Here is a 26835-nt window from a genome sequence, read left to right on the forward strand (position 1 = left end):
TCTCTAATTATTTTTGTGAGGGAAATAAGATGAGGGAAAGTTGCTCTTAACTGTATTTCATAACATTAATTTACATTATTCAAATGAAATAAGTGTCACAAATAAACAAGAAATAACATTTTGAAATATATATTTGACTGAAATATATATTTACATCTGTGGATCTTGGTTTGTTCTACCCTTAGTTCAAATTTCATCTATCCCTTCTAAATAAAATAATGAAGCACAGTGATCACAAAACTTGTCAGTTGGGACCAGGAATAGGGCAATTTCCAACATATTGTTATCTGTCCTTCAGAGAGTACAGTCTACTGACAGTCATAATTAGAAATGTAAGACAATTCTTGTACAATGATTTTTAAACTTATTTGGTGATAGATTATTTTGTGCTAAAACCAAAATGTTACTACATTCAGTTTACCTTATTAAAATGCTTATCATATGCGCTTTTGAAAAAATACAGCAGTCTTGTGGCACCTTAACAAATATAGATTAGTTAAATATTTTTTTGAGGGGGGGATGCCTTTGAGTCAAGTCCCTGCAGTTTTCTTGGCAAGGTTTTTTTGGAAGTGATTTGCCATTGTCTTCTTCCTAGGGCTGAGATAACATGACTGGTCCCAAGTCGCCCAGTTGGCTTTGTGCCTAAGGTGGAGCTAGAACTCATGGTCTCCTGGTTTCTAGGCTGGTGCCTTAACCACTACACTAAATTGGATCAGTTAAATAGTAGCTATAAATATAATGTCATTGCTGATTTTCTCTTTGGAGCCTTAAATATTACAGTACTTTATTTCTGTATTTCTCTTTAGATTGTCATCCTTTTGCATCTTTAATAGCAGCTGTATTTTTCCCTTTTTGATTAAAATATTCATTAAATAGTTCAGATTTTTAGTCTTTCAGATTCCACTGCAGATTCTACAAAGAACCAAAGTACACTGATGCAGTGCAATATTAAACTTATGGAGGCATTTTCTGCAGCAGCTGTCAAAAACAACAGAATCCCCTCCCTTGGGAAATCCAGAATTTCTCCCTGTCTTCAACTTTGTTTAGAAAATATTTATTTTGGCAGGCCTTTTGTGATTAATCTTAAACTGAATATACTGATGTGATTTATCATCTGATCTTTTAGCTGAGCTGTTGCTTATATAATTTTGTTGTTTTTACAGATTGTGTGATACTTTTTTTTTACATTGTTGAAAATTGCCTTTTAAGGAGTTATCCTTGAAGAGATACAGTATGAATAGTATATCAAATTAAATATAGAGAATAAATATTTTAGGGAAGTTTGACAGAAATAGTTGGGACATTTTCTGGCTGCCTCTCTAGCCATTCAGACTTAAGAAGTATTCCAATGGAAAAATCCTCTTTCACCACAGCAGAGAGATCCTGATGCCATCAGAACACCCAGCTGCAGATTGGTGCCTTGCAGAATTTCCTGTCTGCAGCTGATGTCAAGTTGGGTAAGGATACATTAGGGCAAAACTAGCTGAGACTGCAATAGACAGGCACAGTGATTGAACCAATGGGCGAAGAAATGGGTAATTACATCTTCAAACTGGGAATCTTGTTGCCAATAGTATAAAAAAATCTAATTTTTATGATAAAAATAGGCAAGATCTGGAAGATGTGGATGGAAATAATTTCCTTAATTCGCTGTGATCTGGCAGATTATCAAGGGGCAAATGTAAAGGGATGTAATATAATTTCCCTGTTTCTGGGATCAGGATCTAGCATGCTCAATATAGTGAATTGTATGATGGAGTTTTTGCATGATGCTCTAGTATCTGACTTTAGAGTAAAAAGTTGGTCCTCAATCCTACTCTGAGTTTCTGGGGGAACATCCAGTAAGCACAACCATGCACAGTGCTGCAAAAGCAACAGATACTGCTATAATTTTTTACTCTAATGTGTGACATGTCTAGATGTGGTCATTTGTTGTATGTGACCTACTGAGAAGCCCATGTATAGAAAACTTCATTAGTCTCTTTCTTCTCTAAAAGTTATGCATAAAAAGCCATAGCTGGCAACTTGCCAAAAAACCCTGATAATTTGCCATTCAGAGGAGGAAGGCTGCCATTAACCAATTCTTTAATTCAAGTTCCTCTTATTTCCAACTCTCTTTATTACAGCAGAAGAACGTTGAGTCTGCTCAGGGTTTGGGACTGCTTCAGGTGTAATTCAGTGTGGGTCTCAGTGTTTAAGGAGAAAAGTGTTATCTTCCTCTCAAACCAATGAAATTTCTTTAACTGCTTGACGTAGGAGTCACAGAGGATGCCTTATTTGGCAAATGCTGGGCAGTAGAGCCAGTAACATTGCAGGAAGTGTGGGATTCAACTGCACAGTATCAAATATGGGAAGGCAAAAGGTCTGAGTTCTAACCAAAATGTTCAGCTGGGTTTCTTCTTTTCAGAAGTTCAGCTCAGGTGCAAATTCCCAACAGTGTGAATCACAGACACAATAATGAAGAAGTAGAGGTTTCTGTACAATTGAGAACAAACTTCTGTTTCTGCAAGGGGAAATATGATTTTAGCAATTTCTCACTCCTGCTCTCCTGCTCCAAAAGAACCAATCTGTTCTTGAGGGTCCCCAACCCTCAAGGGGCCTGCAGAGGAAGGGCCAGGCCAGAATACCCATGGGATAGAAGTTGGGATATAAGACCAAAACTCAATCTCTTATTGTTAGATGTATTGTTCTTTTACTTCTTTTTGTAAGAGCACATGTAAGTTAAGAAGATTAAGAAAAATGAGGTAACTTCAATAGCTGCAAGTGTGTCTTCCTCAAAAAGCACCTCTAACTATAGTTCAAATGATATTATTCCACTTCGGGATATTCAATCCAGCACTAACCATCAGTTTCTAAGCAGGACGTAGTGTCCATACATTCATGCACATACCCCCTAGTGCTTTATGCAAATTATCTTCAGATTGTGAAAGTAATCAAGCAGCAGCATTAGAAAAAGAAATAAAAGGAGGTGACCCCCTTTAAAATTCAAACATCCTAAAACTCAAACTCTCTTCAGCCAAAAAAAAACCTTTGATAGACATGTGCCTAGCAACCATCTCTACAAATCCAATGAGTATCCAATGTTGCTTAGTGCAGAGTTTGGTATTTTAGAATTCTGCACTAAGTCAGCTACACCACACACAAAAAGAGGATACTTACTAATTTTTCTCACAGTTCTGTCTTTTAATGACAAGGATAATAAACAGCTTCTAATCGCAATCATAGTGCTTAGGGATGGAAATACACTGAGAATCTTACACTTTCTTCCAAATGTCATATAATCTTGTCAAACACCAAGTTACAGGCACTTTCTCTTAAAACACAACACAACAATTTAAAAAAGCCTAAAATGCTTTTTTCCCCCTCCTTACATGTATAGATTTTCAAATGAAAAGTTAAGCAACAAATGAGAATTGCCAACATCCACTGGCGGTTGTGAGCAATTTGAAATTTCTGGTATTCGTAATAGATACAAATCAGCATAATAGGTACATTATCCTACCTAATCTTTTAAGAAAAAGTAATACCTTATAGTAGTATTAGCAGTAGAGGATAATATATCTTAAAATATATGCATGCAGCTATGCAAACTATTCCATTATTTAGTAACTGCAATGAGACATAAACAAACATAAACCCTTCAGATAGTTCTTGCAGTAATTAGCAACAACAGAAATGACAACAACAACAACATCATGGAAAATTTGAAGTTCCATGTATCTTTTCATCAGAAATTTATATTTGCTTTTAATCTCCAAAACAGGGAAACTAAAACAACTTGAAATAATTAAAATAATAATACTTGGAAGACTGTCATTAAAAGAATTAAGATGGGATTTCTACACTGCTATATAATAATTTAATTAGCATATATCCAAAGCAGAAGGAAAACTGCCATTCAGATGAGGAAATTATGTTTCATAGGACTGCTTATTTCAACACATTTTGAAATAACAACTTCCCCAAGTTCTGTATCTCTCTGAACATTGATATGACTATCTTGTAACTATTCTGTTATTTACTGAATAATTAACTGAAAATAGTAGAGATGTTAAACCCCATCAAGATATACCTAAATATCTAGGTGTTTCAGTTATAAGCAGTATAGCCTGTCTTTGCCTTTCTCTGTTTTTTTTTTAATTTGAATACTGCGGTCTTTCTTCTTCCTATATAGCCCCTTCAGATACATTACTCAAAAGGGTTTCATCATTTGATAGCTATATTTGTATATATGCAAACAGGTATGCAAGTTACCCCCTTTCTAAGAAACTATTAATTGTACTATAACATGGTTTTGCAAGTTATATTTCGTTGTAAGAGTATAAATGTTTGGGTGTGTATATAGAGATACATGCAGACACACCTTCCTACCATAAAATTATTTTCCAATGTTCAATAAAATCAAATTGCATAATTGTCTTATTTAGAGGTGAAAGGTATGTCAGGTTTTGTCAGACATGTATCTAAAGCACACATAATAAAGTAAAATATCTTGCTTGATTGCAGGTTTTTCCATCCATCATAAATCCTCTATTATACACTAACATGACTTCCTGTATGAGTTAAACAAATTGAAAGAAAAGAAACTAAACCTACCACACATACAGCATTTCAATCTTATTTAAACTCTATTGGCTTTGAACAGCGGTATAATAAAAAACTGAATGTTTGTTATGTAAACAAAAATACACTACAAACTTATATACTGCTAGTATCTGTAATATTAATAATTATTAACAAACGGGGTTAATAGGCTTTTTAGTAAATGAATGATCCAGACAAAATTACAAGGGAAATTACTTTCTTTTGCCTTTAAAGACAGAAACACTTTATGCATGTTTTCACTGGCTTCCAGTAATAAAACACAGAACACAATTTTAGATTTTTCTTTAAGTGGTACTTACTATTGTGCACAGTCAATAAGCTGATATTCATTTGACCTCTCAAAGCACGCCTTTACTCCTTCATCATCCCAGAGCTTTTTTGCATGTTCAAAGAATTCCTGAAAATTGGAAATTTAATATCTTTGATAAAGTATTTAAATAATTACTCCACTATTATAAAACATTTAACCAGGAAGCATCATTAGCGTTTTTTTTAAAAAGGAGAGATTATTTCTATTAACAGTTATATTAGGTATTAGAACTATGTTTTAAATAGAGAGATACTGTAAATTGCTGAGATATTACTTTATGAATTTCATGTATAATCTCTAGTATGTAATGTACTTGGTGATGAGCCTGATAGTTCAATCTGGATAAAGACTTTTAATTATAGATTTTATGTGTCACACTTCCCATTTAGAAAGTAACTTCTCCCTGAGTCACAAATGGGTCCTAGAATGTGAGGTACTATTTTAAATGTAACATGTTCTTAGAAAAAGAAAGTGGAGAGGGGAGAAAATAAGTGCCCACTTTTTAAAAAAAAAATAAGGAAATGTTATTTTCATATATTACTCATTAGCTCAAGGTCCAAGAATGTTATTACATTCATCACTTCCAAAATTATTTTGCCTGCTTCAAAGCATATGCAAGTGAAAGTAGGCAGTACATACAGAATTTGCTATTAAAAATACTCTGAAAGGCTGAAATTAGTTCACCCAAGTGATAGGATTTTTTTATGACATGTTCTAGGAAGCTAGCATATATTTTAAAAAATGTACAGAAAATGAAAATGGCATGGAAACATTCAATTCAAAAGAGCAGGCTGGTATATTCTACGACAAGAATATCAGACATTAGTTCCTTGATAAATTATCAAATAGCTTTGATAACAGCCTTTAAAGGAAGCTGTATCCTCCTTTTTATCCCTTTCCCATCTCCCATTCTGGTTCTATAAAATTAAGATGATTTCTTCCTCTTATTATAGAGTGAAATTTAGATTGATAAGCTTTCTCTAAAGTAATTTTCTATGGCAAATATGGCTGGCAGTTATTTTTTACAAATCTTGTAGTTTTGTGTAAAATGCAATAATTTGTATAAGATAATTTCTCACTACCTTTTTCCAGCACAGAATTCTGCTACAAATGTTAGTTTATTGTATACTAATCTTAATTACAATGACAGCTGTGTCTTAATGCAAGTTATAGTTCTATTTTCAAATAAGATTTAATTGGAATAAATTGCTTCACTTATGATTTGTCCATAAGCATTTTCTATCACAGTATTTAATTGAGGAAAACTGAATAGAAGAAAATACTGGTTGGTTATATTTCTCTAAGGAAAATCTAAAGTACTTAGTCAATATACAGTTTAAGCTGTTACATGATGGTGAAGTTATCTTAATTTCATGAAATTTTATTTATTTATTTATTTGATTTATATAGCCACCCATCTCAGCTGCATGAAGTGACAATTTTAGATCATTCTTTAAACCCTTTACCACTGCAGTTGTATTTCAGGGAATTATTTATTTCCAGTATAGAATAAAAAGTTCTAAAAGTTTGCTACATGCCATGGTATATTTGCTTTGGAACTTTAATTCCAAGATGACTTGAAATTTAATTTTCAATTCTTATGTAGCACAGCAATAATAAAAAGTGATATGGGCAATTCAAAGGTTAAAAAAAAATCTTGAAAAATACAATATAAAAAAAATAACACCAGAATAGAGCCAACATCAGAAAAGATTGATACAAAAGGTCTAAAACAAAAAACAATCAAACAGCCTGGGAAATTAAAAAGGTTAGCTTTTAGCTAGACTTCCTAGAGTGTTTGCAAATGAAAATCCACAAATAAAACACAACAGGAAATCAAACAAGAAGTTACCAGAAATTGGTAACTGTAACTGTAAATATATAATTATTAATTATATATCAAGCTAAATGGAAAAAAAGAGGTACTGCAAACAGAACATTCAAAATTATATACCTGGCCTATAAGTGGAACATAGGTTGATATCTATTCAGGTGGCCTATAAATGGAGCACAGGTGGGCCAGCAAACTTTTCTATTCAGGCGGCCCAGCAAACTAACACAAGGATAGGCAATATTTTGGCGTCTGAGGCCACACTTAGCATTTCTGGAGGGCAATATCTTCAGTGAGCAGGGTTATAATGCAAGGTGGGTAGGGATGTATCACACAGATGGACAAGCCCAGGAGTTTTATTTTTTTCCTGAATTTGAAGAGCAACTAAGATCATAAGCGTTAGTCAGTTTAGCCGCCAGGCAGTATGGACTCAAAAAATAAAATAAAAAAATAAAATGCACCCTATACTTATAGCAGAAGGCTAGCAGCATGGTCTTGAGACTTCAAAAAGACATCACCAATTTTAAGGCTTCACAGCAACTACAAAGGGCTTTTCCCCGTAATTTAGCTTGAAGCGAGGAGGAGCTTACACCAGATTATTTTACAAATCTCTGATCAATGGGAAAAGACTGTACACTTGTCCTCAGAAAGAGTAATAACTAATCAATTTAGAATTTCAGTAAAACCTTGATTTAATAGATCATGGGGGAGAAAGGTTATTCATTTAATACAAATGTCTTTTAAATTTGAATTTACATAACAGATGTAATTTGTGTAATTACATAATTGACATTTTATGTCATCTGTGTAAATTTGTCATTTTTATAATTACACAAATTACGTAAATTGACACCAAAGACCTATAAATGTCAATTATGCAATTATGAAAATGAACTAGACCGAAATCACAAAGACATAAATTATGTAGACTGACTACATGGCTTCAGAAATGTGCTTTGTCTGTTTTTTAGAGGTGTATATCTATAAATCCAAGCACAGAAGAAAAACAAATTATTGAGAAAAATAGCAAAAGTTGAACATTAAGGGCCTATACATGAAAATAAGAAACATAGCTTATTGAGGTTACAGTAATTGCTTTAAAACTGGTTATTAAATTAGATTTGAGTAAAAAGATTAGATAAACAACAATTAATGTCTTGATTCCACCACAAACTCTAGCAGTTGGTATGAGATAAAAGGGTGAAACAAGGATGCACAACAGAAGACTTCCTAAATGCTGCCTTCAAAATTCTTGGAGTGGAACTGTTCCCAATTTGCCAACAAAATTGCTACTTTTAATGTGACCAAAAGGAAAAAATTATTAAATTCACAGGGATAGATGGAAACACATGTTGAAAGCACAATATGAAAAACTGAAAAGATTATATACAGAAGTAGGCTTGAGCAGAAAGCTTTTAATTCTAGGGAGGACATCAATGTCCAATCCAACAGTTAATCCAGCTAAAAATGTTCAGAAGAGAAGAGGGTCCCAACAAAAGGTAAATGGATGGAACTGATTGCACAGGCTTATGGGGGGATGGGGAAACCCTCAATATTTGGCAACCTATATAATATGTGTGACAAGAAAACTGGCATTAGAATCAAGGAATACTATTCAGGAAGAACACATACCCAACAGAAATATTTTCAGAACAATAATCAGTAACCATTATGGTAGGATATTTTAAATATAAGGAAAATGCATTTTAAATTTTTTTTAAAACCTATGAAGATCCATCAGGAAAGATGCATATTGTCTATTTTTTATTCAGAAATGCATACTTCCGAAGTCAACAGGATAACATTTTATGATCACAGTGCTGGGAAGTCACTTAATCCAACTCTTTGCCAGTACAGGAAATCCATTACTAGGCAAGAATTGATAGGTAATCACCTAGCTTCTACATAAAAACCTCTCATCACTGTTTACTTCCTTTCAAGAAAGTCTGTTCCACTACTGAATAGCTCAGAATGTCAGGAAATTCTTCCTAGCGTTTAGTCGTAAAGCTTTTTTTCTTATAATATAAAGTCATTTGTTCGATCATTTATGAGATGGCCTTTCAAATATTTGGAAATGGCTCTTTAAGCTTGAAGCTCACGTAGCAAACTACCTCAAATCATGGAGACAGTGTCAACCCTCTGCTACTTATTATATCTCTGGACTAAAGGGTTTGATAAATACAGTGGAGGAAATGGAACCCTGAGTTTTCCTAATATAGAGTTTCTGCAGTTCAGAGAAGATATTTTAGTACTGCCACTAATTTTTTTCAGTCTGCAAGTAGGATTCTTGAGTAATGAATATAGTCAGGAATTTTGTAAGAAATGGTGTGGTTTATAAATATCTTCAGTACATCCCATTTTTCCTTCTCTAAACTAGGAGCAAGTTGGTTCAAAATTAAAAAGAAATGCCACATGAAGTATTATGTTCTTTCAATAAATTAAGAAATCACCGTAAAGTTCAATTTTGCAGAACTTTGAATGCACTTTTTCAAATTATTAGAATTTTGAACCTGTCTTTCTAATCTTCTATAGGGTTTTTTTTAGCAGCCTTTTTTTTGGCTATACAGTATCATATTCTGCTCTCTGACTGGGAAATCTGCCTAACTTAATTAATCTAGTATCTCTGCATGGCTGTTTCTACAAGCTTTCTAAAACAAACAGCATTATATGTGATTCACAGGAACCAACTTTTTGCTTTTTATTTATAAGTGCCATAATCCAAAACAGTCGGATTGTTATTCCTGTAGGAGTCTCTCTCTTTTACTCTGGCATTAATGGAGGGGAGATAAATGTAGAAATTTACTTTTAAAACAGCAATACTTATTTTAATAATTATGAAATAACTTGAAGGGTAACTATCATTGGACAGCTTTTAAAAAAGGGGAATCATACAAGAATTTTTTTGTTATTTTTTTCTTCAATTTTTGCTTAGGTAGCTAGCTGTTCAGCTGGGGAGGATAGCTTGAAATAAAAAAAAACATTTTAACTTATCAAGTTTATTCAATTGTCTCAAACATCTGGAGTGTTTAATGTAGACAGGAATTCAATTAAATTATATGACAACACAAACAGAATGGAATGAAAATTAAAACAGGAGACAACAACTTGCTAGTAATACTGGTATCACCTTAGGCATTCTCATCAGAAAAATACATAATCATTCTAAATGTTAATGCTAAATGTGCTTCAGGATTGTTTGCTTAATGACCACAGTGGAATGAAGAGCCGGCAAGTAGACTGGCTCTTCATAATTCCTCTGTGTTTTAGCTTTTTATATCAAATTTAAATGTACTTTTGTGTTGTAACTTCTTATATTAGACTTTAATGTACCTTCTAGGCTTTCAACTGACTGTACCCCACCCTCCTTATGCTGGTCTTTGTCTGTAGCAAAGATTTGTTCGTTTATAGGTCATAATTCCTCTTTGGACAAGAAGCAGGCTTGAGATTGCCCACAAGTGCTCCAATTGCTCCTCGCAAGGAGACCTCAAGACAGCGGTCTCTGGCAGGTTTAGAGTTCTGGGAGATGAAGGAATAACCATCTTGCTTAAACAGCAGTCGGTGCCTTCAGAAAGGACACTGGGTTTGCATACTTCCCTTTCTAATCATTTTGGATATTGCTTGGTAACTGCTTTTCAGCTATTAGGAACCTTTGGATTGACAAGTTTTATAGCACAAGGTGAGTTTCCTTCAATCCTTAGCAAAAGAAGTTTTAAATACAAGTTTAAGGACTTAAATATATATACATATACATACATACATACGTACATACATACATATATATATGAAATAAACAGCAAGAGGGTGATTAGAACTTTGATTTCGGAAAGTTACAAACAAATGAAGGGTTCAGATGGATTTGAAATAAGATTTTGGAATTAATTGTAAGAATCCTTCCTATGAGAAAATTGTTTTGTTTTGCATTTTCTTTAAAAAAGTGATGAGACTTTGAAGGGAACCAGAAGGAACTAAAGATTACAATTAAAGGAGAAGAGCACTTAAATTTGACTTACTAATACAGAATGAAGCAAAATATTTTAACATTGGACATGTTGAAGGATGTTTTTGAACAATTGACTCAGAAGTTAATTTTAAGAGTGCCTGTCTCTATAGATAGACTGTGCTTAAAAGACGCTATGAAAGAGGAACATGTTATATTTGATAAAATTGAAACTGATTTGAAAGTGGATATAAAAATGACAGGTTACAAGAATGAAATGGAAAAAGATGCTACCCTGGACATACAAAAGAAGTCGGCCGATGCCTTAATAATTAAAAGAGATATACAAATAACAAACCAAGAGAGTGACCTGGATAATTTTCCTATACTGGATTTATAAAAGAGGCTTGTTAAAGCATTGAAGAATTTTGTGAGAAGGGACAAAGGAATAATGAAAAGAAATCAAGTTCTAGGACATTATTTGAAGGGACTAAAGATCAAGATTGTTTAAAGTACAAGGAAGGAATATAAGGTTGGCTTATTTGATCAAGATTAAAATAGGTATGTTGGTATCTCTGGTTATGGACTTTTGCTGATCAGGACTGAAATGACAAGGCTTTAAGGATTTGTTTATAGATAAGAGATGAGATATGGGAAGAAGAGATCATTTATTGTATTTCAGGAGAAGGTGATTAAGTTACTAAAATTTTTTATACTTGTGATGAAGGGGGAAGTCACTTCTTTATATTTCTATTTTCTTTTTCTTCCCTATATTCTTTTTCTTTCTTTTCTATTTTCTTCTATTTTTCTCTTTTCTGCGCTTTCTATTTTTTAAAATTCTTTTTTTAGTTGGTATTAGTTTTTATCTTTCTAATTGTAATTTTTAATAAAATTACTATAAAAAAATAAACTAAACATCCATACACCTATCACTTAAATAAACAACCTTAGTCCCATGATAGTACTGCTTTGTGTAGGAGACTGGATATACCCTTATGGCTCTAACACTTGCATCTCTTCATGCTGTATACATGGATTTGTTCAATGAAGAAGATTATTTTGCTATGGGGACACAGCAGCTTGTTGTGCTAAACTAGCAACAAAGACAAACAAAGAGGACTATAATATACAAATAAATCTCTCACAAGGGCAGAGTCTCAGTCTCTCTTTATTTTTCAATACAACTTACAACAAAAGCTTCATTAGCACAAAGCCTAAGGCATAACAGTCATTAAAATCCATTTAGGAATAGCCAACTTAGCAGCCATGGGACATGCTTAGCATTTTGTTCAGAGTCTCACTGTACACCTGCTTTAGTGTACACTTAATTAAGACAGTGACCCTTGGGAGAAAATAAACTTTGTTACCAGCAAGTTATTTTTTCTACTAGAATTTCTAGGTGTGCAATAATCATCCAATTACTTTGCTAATTACTAGAAGTTACTTTCTTTCAAGAAGAATTTTTTCTTATTTAAAAAAAAAAAAGGGGAAATGTATCTCCAACCTCCACTGATTATTCATCATTGATTTTTGGGGTTTAATTGTACTATTTATGTAGAAGAAAACCTGGTTTAATCTAATCCTATTATAGAGAATTGGTAAACATCACTTCCTCCTCCTCTAGATATATTTCACAGCTACTAAAGACTTGTATGATGTAATCTTTTATAAAGTGAACAGAATATTTTTCTACATCATGACATAACAAGTGCTTAAGAAAACAATTTTCTGTATACTAAATACTTTTTCAGAAACAAAATTCAGAACATTTTTTGTAATTTCATAAGGCTCACTTTAAGACCTTTTTCATTCTTCTTCCAAAAGCAGATTTGATTGCGAATTCCTCTTATTTTCTAGATAAAATATAGGTACCGTTCACATAAAATTATACACATTGCTGATGATACTGATGCAAGCCATTTAATATTTGCTTAGTAATACTTAAGAACATTTTTATATACATTTTCAATAATATTTCATGTACAATAGTTAGTGAAAAGGTGTTGTTTTTCAGTAGATAGTATTATTTGGAAATAAAGCATTTAATCGAAGTTTCAACTAATGACCAAGCTATCTGGTCAGAAGGTACCAGCTATGGTTAGCATTTCTAAAGTTTTGCTACTTCTCCAGTTCTTTTGCCTCTGTAAGATACATGAAACAGCTTAACTCAACATTGTAGTCACCAAGCACCTAGATAGTAAATGAGCTACAAAGTGGGACATCAGGAAACAATATTAAAAAGATTGTGCCTCATTTACCTAATGTAGATGACAATGTATCTAAACTTTTATACGTATGCTTTCTATAATTCTGTACAATCTATTATGTTCTTCATCCCTTATAAATTATTTTTACACTGTTCTTTTAGAAATAATAGTAGTATGTTCCCACATGATTTCAAAAATATGCTGAAAAATTTAGATCATCCTGTAAATTCAGGGACACCCAGACTAGTCTGATTATCACTGAAAATAATTTTCATAGAGTTGGACTTCCACACAGTCAGAAAGTGATTTGAAACTGACCCAGCTTATCAGTAGGTCTTACTTGTGATCAAGGTCAAGGATCCAGCAGCACAACAGTGTATGCACCCTTCCACGCAACTTGGCAAAACTACCCAGCAAAGTAATCCAAAATGTTTCCATGGTTATATGGAAACTCCAATGCACAGAAGTCTCCAAGTCTCCTGGACCAGATGGATTACATCCCAAAGTGTTAAATGAACTGGCAGATATCATCTCAGAGGCACTGCCTGGAATCTTCGAGCAATCCTGGAGAACAGGGGAAGTGCCAGAAGAGTGGAGAAGAGCCAATATTAATATTTTAAAAAGAGAAAAAAGTGGACCCAGGAAACTACAGACCAATCAGCTTCACATTAATACCAGGGAAAATCCTGGAAAAGATAATCAAGCAATGGGCTTGTGAGCACTTAGAAACTAACAGGGTTATTACCAGGAACCAGCATGGTTTTGTTAAAAACAGGTTTTGTCAAACAAATCTTATTGCTTTCTTTGACAAAATGATTAGATTAGTGGACCAAGGGAATGCTATGGATGTAGTATACTTAGACTTTAGTAAGGCATTTGATAAAGCAGACTGTAACCTCCTTCTTGATAAACTGGAACAATGTGGGATGGATGGTCTCATTATCACACTTGGCTGGACAACAATAGCCAACATGTGGACCTTAATAGGTCTATGTTAACATGGAGGGAGGTATGCAGTGGAGCACCTCAGGGTTCTGTCTTGAGTCCACTATTCTTCAATTATTTCATAAATGACTTTGATAAGGGAATAGAAAGGATGTTCATAAAATTTGTGGATGACACAGAGCTGGGGGTGGGGTTTGCTAACACCCAAAAGAGAGGCTCAATATTCAAAAGAATTATGATAGTATTGAACACCGGGGCCTATCCAACAAAACGTTGTTCAGTGATGAGAAATGTAAGGTTATGTGCTTAGGCAGGAGAAACCAGATGCACAGGTACAAATTAGGTGGTACTTGGTTACAGTAGTACTTGTGAAAAGGATCTGGGAGATGACAGATTAAACATGAGCAAGCAATGTGTCACAGTTGTCAAAAGAGCCAATGTGGTTCAGGGCGCGTTAAAAAAGGTATAGTGTCAAGGTCACTGAAAGTGATAGTACTGCTTTATGATGCACTGGCCAGACTGCACCTGGAATACTGTGTCCAGTTCTAGTTGCTATAATACAAAAAGGACTCTGAGGAACTGGAAGGATGGCATAGAAGAAAAACAAGGATTGTAAAGGGCTTGGAGGCTAAATCCTATGAAGAGCAGTTAAAGGAACCTGCATCAACCTATTTAGAAAGTCATTTTCTATGCATTGGTTTATTTTTTAATACACACAAACAACACACACTCCTACTTACCTACCTCAACAAATTAGTGCTACTATATTTTCCATACATGAGTTATAGCTGGGTCTGAGATGCAAGGAAGAGTGAGGAAAAAAAATCCAAAAGCAAGAATAGAAAAACTCTTAGCCGATTACAGGAAACATTTGCAAGCTTTCTTTCTGCTAAAGGTGTTAACAGTACTGATTTAAAGAAAGGATATCCAAACCACTGCACCTGTTTTCTTATTTTGAATTTGGAAACAACTCCACATAAATAGTAAGTATGCATTCAAACTGGCAGAAATATGTGTTTAACTCTGTCATGTCATATATAGATTATGTCAGCTTCTCTTCACTTAGGGATTCACTGAAGCATTCAAGTTGATGAGGAGTGCCTAAACTTCTGCATGCAATTATAGATGAAAATCAAAATAAGTAATATGATATAAAACAATTAAAATCAAGTTTAAAAAACATTCTAAAGCTAAACATAGCTGAAATCATTAGCAGCAATCTCAGTGTCCTTGAAGATAAATGTTCTGGTTTCTTTTCTAAAGATGAAGAAAGGCTAAACTTAGTAATATGTTTCTGATATAGGAGGTATATTTCAAGGCCTCTTCTCCTACCAAAATAGGCAGCCCCTCAGTAGTCACACCCAAAGTTATTTAGGGTTTTAAAGATTGCAGTGAATGCCTTTAATTATCAAAATTAACTGTTGCATTTTGTTCTTATTGAAACTTCTGGATAGTCTTTAAAGGTAACCCTACATTTCAGTGATTATAATGTAACCAAGGCATGGATAATGAATTCTCAAGAATAAGTGTAATTGATGTAAAAAACATAGTTGTGCAAACACTCTTTGTCCCTTTCATGTGGAAATCTAGAGAGAGCGATCATGAACTTTATCCTTAGGAGGGAATGCAGTCTCTGAGCCTTATTTACTACTGATCAAGCACCTCCATCTTGTTTGACTTTAATTTCCGTTTATTCATCCTCACTTGGTCCATTCTCAAACCTAGGCAATGGTCAGAGGTATGATCTTAGATGACAAAAGAAGTAAAGCTAGGAATATTCAGTACACTGCTGGTATCCTATTTCAAAGTCCCAGACTTCCTCTTGAGGAGGTTTTATACAGATACTAAAAAGCATAGAAGACAAGACAGAATCCTGTGGAATACAGTAAGCCAACAGACACAGTGTTGAACAGTAGTCCCTCAACCAACAACTGGTATGTCCTGATGGAAAGAGCTAAAACCAGTTTTAAAAAGTATTCCCAAACCTCAACTATGGCAGGTAGTCTAGAAGAATATAATATTGAAAGTCACCAAGAGATTAACGATAACCAGTAGGATTCAGCAGCATCTGCAGTAAACCAAAAGGACATGTGCACAGTGTCATCGTCACACAAATGTCACCATTACCTATTGTCAAGCCCTGCAAGGCTGGCAAACTCAGGAAATAAGACCACTTGGATTTCTAGAAAGATCTTTAGTACCAATAGAGTAATGTAACAGAATCTTGAAAGCCTATCAAAAGAATTCTCCCATTTAACTTATACCAAGCGTAATTAAGGTGGAGTTAAACTGAGATTCTTTCTCATGCTTTCTCCTTCCCCTGAGCTGAGTTTTCTCTTTTGCAACAATCCTTTTTCCTCCTTTGCTATTCCACAGATTGTTAGACATTCCATTACATGTACTTCCATTCTGATGTCTGACAAAGTATGTAAATTGCAGCATGCACTCCTCTAATTCAATTCCATGAAAGGCCATATATCAAGGAACCCATAGCAGTCTAAGTCCCATATCCTGGCTGAAAACCCAGCTAAAACAGGTCTAGATTAACTCGGTGCCCTCCAAATATGTTGGGCTCTACTCTGAGAGTTCCAAGTCAATGAAATTTTTCACTGGAAATTGTAGGAAAAGGCTGGTGGTGCTTTACTGCACAATCCAGATGCAGGAAAAGTTGTAAAATTGCTGGTTTCCTGATTATCATAGTCAGAAATTATGTATTTTGACACTGGATGATAATTTCCCAACTTTTTTGAGTTAGGAGAAGGTTTCTTTAACAGTGGTCTTAAGCAGAAAGAACAACAACCCTCTCACAAGGAGAAAGACCAGTCAGTGCTGGATAAGCCAGGAGGGGCAGGTAATACTCCTCACTTGTCCAGACATCCTGTAATTATTTTCAAGAGTCACAAGCTGAGCCCAAAGACCAAAACAACTGGTTACCATGGATACATCACCATATCCTGCCCTAACATTAGAGTCCAAATCAAGATGGATCAGAATAGCTTTGTTCACAAAGAACAATGTACCAAATGTATCAGCAACCTATCCCCAGCATTCTGGGAAAATGCAAAGAGCAATGACAGCCTATTGAATGCAAAATGGAAGCAAAGAAGTAGGTATTAACTTACAATATAAACAATATAAAACATAATATCTACAATTTCAGAATAAAACAAATCTATAATAAATAATACACAATGCCAATATATTAACTAATAAATCTAGATTCAGATGACATACAATCATTCCTCAAAGGAAGAGTTCAGTTTCCACTATTTCCCAGAAGGCCATCACCAAGGATACCAGCCAAGCTTCTGGAGGGAGGCTATTCCAGAATATAGGTGCCATTATGGAAAAACAGCATTCCCTAAGTTCAGTCTCCCATACCCCTCCATCCCGAAATTTTAGCATCATAAGCAGCAGCTTCTCCTGAAAGATCTCCTCAAAGGCAGGCAGCCCTGAATGTGCCTAGGTGCTAAGAAATATAAGGCTTTTTAATAAAAGCTAGCACTTTGAATGTCACCCCAAATCCAATTGGCACCAATGTAGGGCTTACAACAATAGGTGTAATACAACCATAGTAACTAGAACCAGTTAATATGAAGGCCACTAGCAACTGTAGTTTCGGAGTGGTCTTCAAAGCCAGTCTCATGTACAGCACATTGCAGAAGTCAAACCATGGGGTAATAATGTTATGAGTCACTGTAGTCAGGTCGTCCTGTTCCAAGAATAGTTGTAACAAGGACACTAGCCAAAGCTGGGTGAAGGTCTTCCTGGCCAAGGCTTCCACCTGCCATCTAGCAATAGCCATGAAGACTGCTATGTCAATGACTTGATCCTTCAGGGGCTATGCCACCCACTTGAGAGACAAAACCAGAACTGAGAAAACCACAGTGAATGAATAGTAACTCCATCTTGCTGGGGTTCATTTTCAGCTTGCTTCATCTGATCCAAATCCTGACAGCCTCTAGACACCAAGACAGGACGGAATGTCCAACTGGACCTGGGGTGCCATATAAAGCTGAGTATTTCAGCATATTGATGGTAGCACATCATGAACCACCTGATGACCTTTTCCAGCAGTTTAATAAAGATATTAAACAGCAAGAGGTAGAGGACCAAGCCCTGTGGACTCCCACAACTCCATTACATCAGCCTTTGTCTCCTCATTGCTACAAACTGAAACTGCCACTGAGGTAGGACAGGAAGCACTGCAACAGTGTTCTCAGTCCTTAAGCCCCACAGACGGTCCAGGAAGATACCATACTTGATGGTTTCAAGACTGCCAGGAGATCTAACAGGAGCAAGAGTGGTGCTCTATCTCTGACAAAGTCCCAGCAAAAGTAATCCACAAGACCAATCAGCTGCCTCTATCCCATGCATGAACCTGAAACCTGAGTGAAAAAGGTCCAGATAACCTGCTTCCTTTAGATTGCTGAATCCCCACCAGGGAAGATTTTCTTTATTTCTTTGTTTGTTTCTATTCAGAAAATTTATATGGCCACCCATCTTAAACAAATTAGTCTGGGTGGCCAACAAGCAATACTCAAAAGAACCATATTATAAAACAAATATAAAATAAAGCCCAAAAAATATAATTCAAAGATAACAGTAGTATAACGAGGCCCCTCACGAACCAACTCACAACACCAATACACACATCAAGTTCCACTAGCAGCCTGGTCCTAATTCCTGGGGAAAAGCCAGGTCTTTGCAGCCTTCCAGAAGGCTAATAGGGTTGGGACCATCCAGATTTGGGAGGAGGGCTGTTCCATAGGGCAGGCACCCTAATAGAGAAGGCAATGTTAGATAACATTGTTTTACAAAATGGACTTGGTGCATACCCTTCCTGCTGGATCTGATGGGACAGGCAGAAACTGTAGGAGACAGCTTGGGGACTACGTAATACTTACCAAACACTCATAGATCTGGGGAGAACCCCTCAAGGAAGAGATACACCATAGCCTCTTTCAAGACTGACATCACCCCATCTCAAAGAGAAGCACTGACTCCCTCCCAAATCCAAGTCATCACACACATCCTGGCGCCACATAAGAGCAAGGAGAGACAGGAATCATGCCTATAAATGGCAGGAGTCATACCAGAGATCCTCCTATCCACTTATTTGGAGTCTACCAGTCAAAGAGAATCCCAGATAACCTGATCAGGTAGTTCATTAAAAAGTGCGCATTGCAAAATCCCAAAGCTTAACAACCAATTACCACAAAGATAGTTTATCAAATGTAGGCCGAATTAGTCCATCATCCTACTGAATAAAATTTGAACATGTGTAAGCAATCTGCCGCTTTATCTTTAGACGTATCATTTATATCACTAACCAGCTACAAAACATACTTGAATGGGACTGATGCCAACAGAGTTACTTAACTAATCATTTACAACTACATTCTACCTGTTTTCATACTACTTATCATGAACTTCAAGTTAATGTAAGATAATTTTTAATAAAATATTAACAACACTTTGCTTGGGTGAAGTAGTTCACATGCTGTTTTTAAACCATTCCCAGATACTACTATCCAAATAAATATTGTGCAAAATTCAGCCAGATTTAAGAAGTTACATATTATTTGATGTTCTAATGCTAGTTAAAACACATTTATCATTCTTATAAAAATCAATTTCATTCAAAGTTGTTTACCTTTGGTTGAATTGCAAATTATAACTCCTCTTACTATCATAAAATGCTTTTCAACAAGATGGTGATTTTAGCATAAAAAAGATTTTATTTTATTAGTGTAGATGCTGACTGAAAATGTGTTAATGATAGCTAAATTATATGGACTCAATGAAAAGTCTCTGTTTAGATGAATCTCTAAATCAGGAGTAGAATAACTTTTATGCAGCATCTAGGCCTGTAGGAGGCATAACACTGAAGTGGTATGCTAAAAACCAATTGCTATGAAACAACAGCAGGGGAATATTATTCTTTGTTTTGTCTGCTTTAGTTAGCCTATTAACATTAAATCATAATTTTAAACAGATGTTTGTATAAGTTCCATACAACACAAACAGCAATAATAACAAGTATACAGCTTTTTGATGCTACCATAAGACAGTAAGAAGAGTATCAAAGATTTAAATAGGTGAACAATGGGCTTAAGCTATAAACACTTTATGGGTACATCATGTTTTTAGTAGATGGACTAAAGCCTTGACCCACTTTTTCAGCACTAATAATTTGTTCACCCAGTAAGAACCTATGACAAAAGAACAAGTGGCTTCAATAATTCTTAACTATTTTCCCCTAATATGTGAAGCATTTTCCAGAGAGTATTTTTTTCCACCGTCATTCACTCAGGCATTTAATTAGATAGCTATAAGTTCAGCGAGGGCAGCACAGTCCAAAGACTATATGTTGCACAAGACTGTCAATCTAGCATAACTGAAGACATTTTGGTTAAAATCTGTAATTTTAGAGGATTAAATTCTAGGTTCTTACACAGTACACTGGAATACACAACCAGTCGCAGCCCAATAAAGATATTATGAAAATTGATAAATTCATTAAGAAAGCTGGGAACTTAACAGAATAATAATGTCAGATAGTTGGAAAGAGTTTTAAATGTCATCTAGTCCAAACCCATACTCATTGCAAGATCCACTGGAGCATTTTGATAAATGACCATCAGCCCCTGCTTGAAGACCTCCAGCAAAGGAGAAACCCAACATTTCATGTGGCAGCCTGTTCCACTGGCTGATATCTCCTACAGTGAGGAAGCTCCTCCCAACATCTAGCCTGAATCTTCTTCATGTAATTATAACCCGCTGGTTCTGATCTTGTCCTTTTCCCTCCTAGAGCTGACAGCTCTTCAGTTATTTGGAGACTACTACCATGTCTTCTCTCAGTCATCTTTATTCAGATCTTTCAAACTTTCCTCACAAAGCTTGATTTCTAGACCACTCACAATTCTGGTAGTCCTCCTCTGGACTCGCTCCAATTTGTCACTCTCCTTTTTCAGCTATGGCGCCTAGAACTGGATACATTATTCCAGGCAGGGTCTGATCATGGCAGTATAGAGCGGAACAATTACTTCCCATGACCTGGACTCTACACTTCGTTAATGCCCTAAGATAGCAAACGCCTTTTTAACAGTAGCACACCTGACTCATGTTTAACTTGTGATTATTAAAGTAACTCGCCTCTGCACATGTAATACAGGTGCTGCTAGCAGCAGTCATACAAACTCCCGAAAGGGATGGGTGAGTCTCCTATCTTGGGTTGTAGACATGGAATTTTCCATTCAATTCCGAATTGAGTGGAGGTTTTTGCATGTTCAGCCTTGGACCTGAAAGCTCCCGACCTTCAGACATTTGTAGTGAATGCACCAACACCTTTTCTACCACTTATCATACAAACACTATTGGTTATTTAGCTCAGGGCTCAAATATTGAGTTTACTCATTTCCATTATGTATGAATAGAATTTTTACGATTCTGTGTTCTAGAAACATCCACATTTATATAATCTATTTTATCATAAAAATGTTTCAAAGCCCCCAAAGTCATATACTATATAAATTATAGTCCCCTTCCACTCTGCCCAAACTCAGGTTAATAATTCAAGGCTAATACCAAGTAGTTTATCAAATTCAATTCAGTTTTGCTAACACCACAGAATTGAGGATCAATCTGCCACAGATTCTGATCAAGGTTCATAAAAATCTGGTACAATAAAAGTTTGTAAACAAGTAGTAGTACAATATACTACTATGTGTTGGGCAAAGTTCGTTGGTATCCACAGGAACAATTACCAACTGCTTTAAACTTCCTTCCCTGAAGAGCTTGTTTTGAATAACAAATTATTCTATGGGGAAAAGTATTGTCACATCTAATGAAATGTTAAAATGAAGCTTACTATTTTCCAGGATCTTACAATATAAATAAATATAATAAAGGCCAGTGACACTGGCCTTTATTAAACTATATAAACAAACGTACAAACAGAGGCTGCATGCATGCAAATTCAGAGTTTATTGTAATTCTTTATGACAGAGAGTTTCCTCTAAACCAGGAAGGGGCTTTTAGCAATCACAACACTGACATTTGTTCTCTGTGCATATCGTGTTCACATTATACATTCAGTAGGTAAAAGCACTGAAAACAGGTAAGTTACATGGAGTCAATTTTATGTCACAGTCAGTAGAGTTGTAGTCCTTTCTACATGTTTTCTTTCATCAAAGTTGCAGTAACAACTGCATCCAGTAACCACATGGATGGAACCTGTGTGCAGTTTTTCATCTCTGATCACTCCTCAACTAGGAGTCAGTGATACTACACAGGACAATTGTTCCTGTTGGTAGTGACTATTATTTATATTAACCCACTTTGGTTCCTTGAAAGATAAATAGTACTGTATCCCCCCTTTCTTAAAATAAAAAAACACAAACATCCATTCACTATTTTACAAAAAATACATAATAATAAAAACAAACTTTAACTACAGGTGTATGCTAAACCCTTTATAAACAAAAATAAAGGGGGAAGCAGTGGAAATGTACATTTTTTCTTACTTTATCAAAGTGGTTCTAATTATAGGAAGGGATTTTTGTTTTGTTTTTTGAAGACTATCAGAGACATCTGAGGAGTGTGTGTCATATGAGAAAATCAGCATTGCACCATCACAATGCAAACTTCACCCTTGTTGTATGTGCACTGTGACACTGCCCCCACATAATAAAAGGGTGAAGGGTGTGTCATGATGGTACAAGTGACACTTTTCTCATTTCACAAAACCATCAGATTCCTATTATTTTTTATAAAATTTGGCATGCTTCATTGAAGTTACCCAACATGTTCAGATAGAAAAAAATATATAGTAGTTTGTTGGTTTTGAATAAAACAAAGGTCTGAACCAAATGCTATAGTTTAAGCATATCCTTACATTAAATTTTTTTTCAAATATATTTTTATTGAAGATTTTAAGAGAAAATATATAAACAAAGAAAGAAAAAGAACAAAAAAAGGTAGAAGAATAAAAGGTTAGAAAACAAGGGGTTTACCTGTATCATAGAAATTAGAATTTTCAGTATATCATTAATTAATTGTAATTGAGTATATTATATCATTTTTAAAAATCTGAAAATCCTAATTATTGTAAACTCTAAACACAATATAAATGTCAAGTATTATGTACAATATTAATTATAAAATAAAACTGTATTAAATTGTATTAAATTGTAATCTAGAAATTGTTTCCAATTTCAGTTAAATTCAATGTCAGTTTTACTTTAAAATATGAAGTTATTCTGAACATGGAACATACTCCAACAATGGTTAGTCATTCTTTCATTGAAGAGACCAAACATCCTTTTCAATAGAAGGCAGAAAATATCCTCACAGCATTTAGGATATGCACAGCTAATTCAGTATGGATTGTAGGGATATACAGTTCATAAAGTTTAATAAAAATATTGTAGGTTGAAAAGGAAATTCAACTTTTTTGTTTCATTTGGTATGAATCATTTTCCAAAATTGTTCAGCTTTACAGAGTTGCCACAAGATTTGAAAAAAGTGATCTGACTTTATCCTTACATTTCCAGCCAATTTTAGAAAACAAACTATCCGTTTTAGTGATCGGAACTGGGGTAATATACTAATGACAGAATATTTTATACAATTTTTTTCTAAGAAAAAATATTCAGTGTAAATTTAACATTTTTCTTCCACTGAAATTCTCACTGTTGCATACCTACTACCGGGTATAAATTCTGCATCTATTTAATCATACAATCTTTAACTTGCTCAGCTTTCTGAGTAATGTTTCACCTACATTGCATAAATAAGGTCCAGCAAACGCTCTGAGCGTTATAAGATTTTTCAAATTCAGTTAAATCTCTAAGTATCCCATCTTATTTCTGCAGTTCTTTTAATATTTGGCTACTTATGTGAAGACGCTCAAACCAATCGAATAGACCGAGCCATTGTGAAGTAAAGGTCTCAAAAAGATTTTTTTCCTTCATTTGATCTACAGCATATACTATTAAAACTCTGGTGTCTGTTTGATACTTTGTAACCTTTAACTGGGTGAAATGGTGCATCATAGGCCAACAATTTTTGAACCAAGGTACATCAAATGGGCTGACTTATAGCATGCACCCAAAATCTGGGACCCAGGACTCCCGTGGATTAAAAATTTGGCAAATTTTATAAAACATGTTATGACATAAATATTATCATAAAATCTTTCATAAAAAATGTCATAAAACATTCCCTGTGTTCAACTCCTGATATTTGACTGTGCTATACAGTTCAATATGGGCTACTCTCAAGGCAGAGACATCTCTGAATGTCTCCCTGAATTTTTAAGAACTCTTCCAGTACATTAGAAGCTTTGCCATTGTTGAAGGATTGAGGAAACTGGTAAGGAAATATCTCTGAAACGATGACCTAACAGGTCATGGGTTGTCTAGTTAATAATTAAATCTTTCATGCTATATGAACTATCTTTACACTAAGCAATTTTTTGTGCTTTTCTTTTCATTAAAGTAAACCTTTAACAGTGAAGCCAGAGGGAATAAACCTTGCCTAATTCTTCTCCTGTATTTATCCCAAACTTTCAATACATGGCTTGTAATTGCATGGTCTCTTATATATTGTTTGTTTCTATTTGTATCAATCCAAGATATTTGTGCAGACCGTCTGGATATCTTATACTTCCACGGAGAGTGGCCAGACTGTAAGAAGACATAATTCCCTCTGTAATCCATGTTAACCCACTAGCATGGTATTGAATTTGAAGTTTGGGGCTGCCTAACTGTTGTTGCTGCTTTTATTTGGAAAGCTTTGGTCAACCAGGTCACTAATGCACAATTAAACCCATGCACCAATGGGAAAAGTGATTCTCTTACAGAAGTAAATCCACAGCAAGAGAAGCATGATCAAGTAAACCCTGTTTTCCATGCTCAATTCTTATTGACTACTGATGAACTTTGCCCCTGGCTCTCTAAGCCAGGGGTCAGCAAATGTTTTCTGTAAAGGGCCAGATCCTGCCCCTCCTCTGCCTCCATGGGTGCAGCTTGCAGTCTTCAGGCCAAGGAGCATGGCAGCCATTGGGCTGCACTGGCCCACCAGCATGGAGGCTAAAGCATGGAGGCACTCGGCTGAGGCTTGGGCCTGGTGATCAGCTGCTCACATGCCTGTCCATTCTTAGCCTGTGGGCTGTACAAAAACAGGCATCAGGCCAGATCTGACCCATGGGCCATGGTTTGCCGACCCCTGTCTAAGCCATTATCAGGCTAACTGGAATTGCTAGGAGCTGTAATTCATCGAAGTCTAGAGAGCTATGCGTTATCCTTCTTGGTGTAGGCTGCCATTTAATTAATCTCTTTCCAAACTTATTGTACATTAAAGGTAACAACCTTTACTAGGTAGAGGATCTTGAAGTTCACTGGCAAATACAGAATTGGTTTTATATATTCCAACTGTTAGGGCTTCAAAAGGAGCCAAGAAACTCTTTATGCCCTCCAAAACTTCTGAACTATCCAGTATCACACAGCATTTGAACCAAATACAGTTAATCCATGGTTAACTGTATCGGGGTTTCTTGCACTCATTTCCTGATTATCCCTTATCACCACCCAGCTTGAGCCTAAAGAAAAGAACAACCTGTGTTATTTATTTCACTTCTATCTTACACTTTCTCTGGAAACTTTACATGTTGATGACCAGCAATCTTCTGCCTGGGGAATAATGATCCCGAGACTTGTTTGGCTTTAAAAAAGAAAGAGCGCTGTGTACCTGAAAATCCCATGTAAATGTATTAGCAGCTGATATCGTCACTGTTTCTCCAGTGAACACCACTTATTAAACAGTAGTGCTCCCCAGCTGCTACACTGGATTCAATGGAAGAGCCCTATCCATGTTACCATGGCAGAGCACCAAGGGCACAGGAGGAAGAAAGCCAGAACAAGTTGTCGACATGAACAGTTGCTTTGCAACAACTACCAACGGAGGAACTGGCTGAAAGAATAACAACTTTACCCAGCAACACACAAAATCACAGAAAAACACTTACTGCAAAAAATGAAAAAGTGCTTCACAACAACTTGGGAAGCTAATGTTGAAACAGATAATTTTACATTACAGCTGACAGAATTTTAACAAAGCAACATCAATTGTGCATTCAGTATCACACTGAGCTTTTGTAAACTTTTTCAGAGCAATGAAAAAGTCTTAGTACACTGATTAGTACTATTTTTCCTGTTATGTCATAGTTAGTATAAACAAAAGCTAACATTTCGCTATCTAGTTACTTTTTAGCTGAACTAAAAAGCTTTCATATGAAAATCCCACCTTCTTAAAAATATCATAAAAAACTAAAGACAGTATATGTCATTTTATTTTGATATTTTCCTCCTGATTCTTTATTTATATTGTTCGTAGTCAATCCTGAATCAGCAAAATATTGTAGTTTCAAGTTGCTAACTTTACAGGTGAATGTTTATAAATATCCTTAAAAAAAAAAATTTCAAAGTTTTATGTTTGCCAATATTGTGCATCAAGTCTGGTTACTTATTTTTCTAACAGTTTTAATAATGGAACAATAACCAGCAAAAGAAATTCTGGAGAAATCTCAGTAATTTTCTTCCTGCAATACATTTCATTAGAAGACGGTTACAGAAACACCCAAAGAACTAAACCTTCAAGAGGCTGAATTTAACCCCAAACAGATTCATACTTGCACGGATTACATTCATTACACACAAGCAGTCATATTCTGGCAATACTTAAATCCAGCCAATTAGTTCTTTATTGCCCACCAAGCCATCCAAGAAAAGAAGCTGCAGAGAAACTCACTGCCAAGATACAGTGCCTCCCAAACACTGTTTGGATATAGTGGCCCAAGTAATTCTTGCCTTCCTGGCCAACAGGGAAGTGATGTGATATAAAGTAGAAGGGATCATAGATACCAGCAAGTTCAACCATCTGCTAAGTGCATGAATCCAAATTAAAGCAGCTTTGAGAGATAGCTATTCTGCCTGAA

The 26835-nt window shown here is 35.2% G+C and overlaps 1 protein-coding gene across 2 annotated transcripts in view; it reads right to left on the reverse strand.

Moving 5' to 3' along the window:
• Positions 1-26835, reverse strand: part of GNAL (G protein subunit alpha L) — a 142381-nt gene that overhangs the window by 40183 nt on the left and 75363 nt on the right. For both annotated transcript variants that reach the window (XM_063299091.1, XM_063299092.1), the window contains exon 5: positions 4905-5002. In XM_063299091.1, the coding sequence (XP_063155161.1) occupies positions 4905-5002 (98 nt within the window). The remainder of the gene's footprint in view (positions 1-4904; positions 5003-26835) is intronic.

The sequence above is a fragment of the Candoia aspera genome, chromosome 3 (assembly GCF_035149785.1).
Source record: "Candoia aspera isolate rCanAsp1 chromosome 3, rCanAsp1.hap2, whole genome shotgun sequence".
NCBI classification, from domain to species: Eukaryota; Metazoa; Chordata; class Lepidosauria; order Squamata; family Boidae; genus Candoia; species Candoia aspera.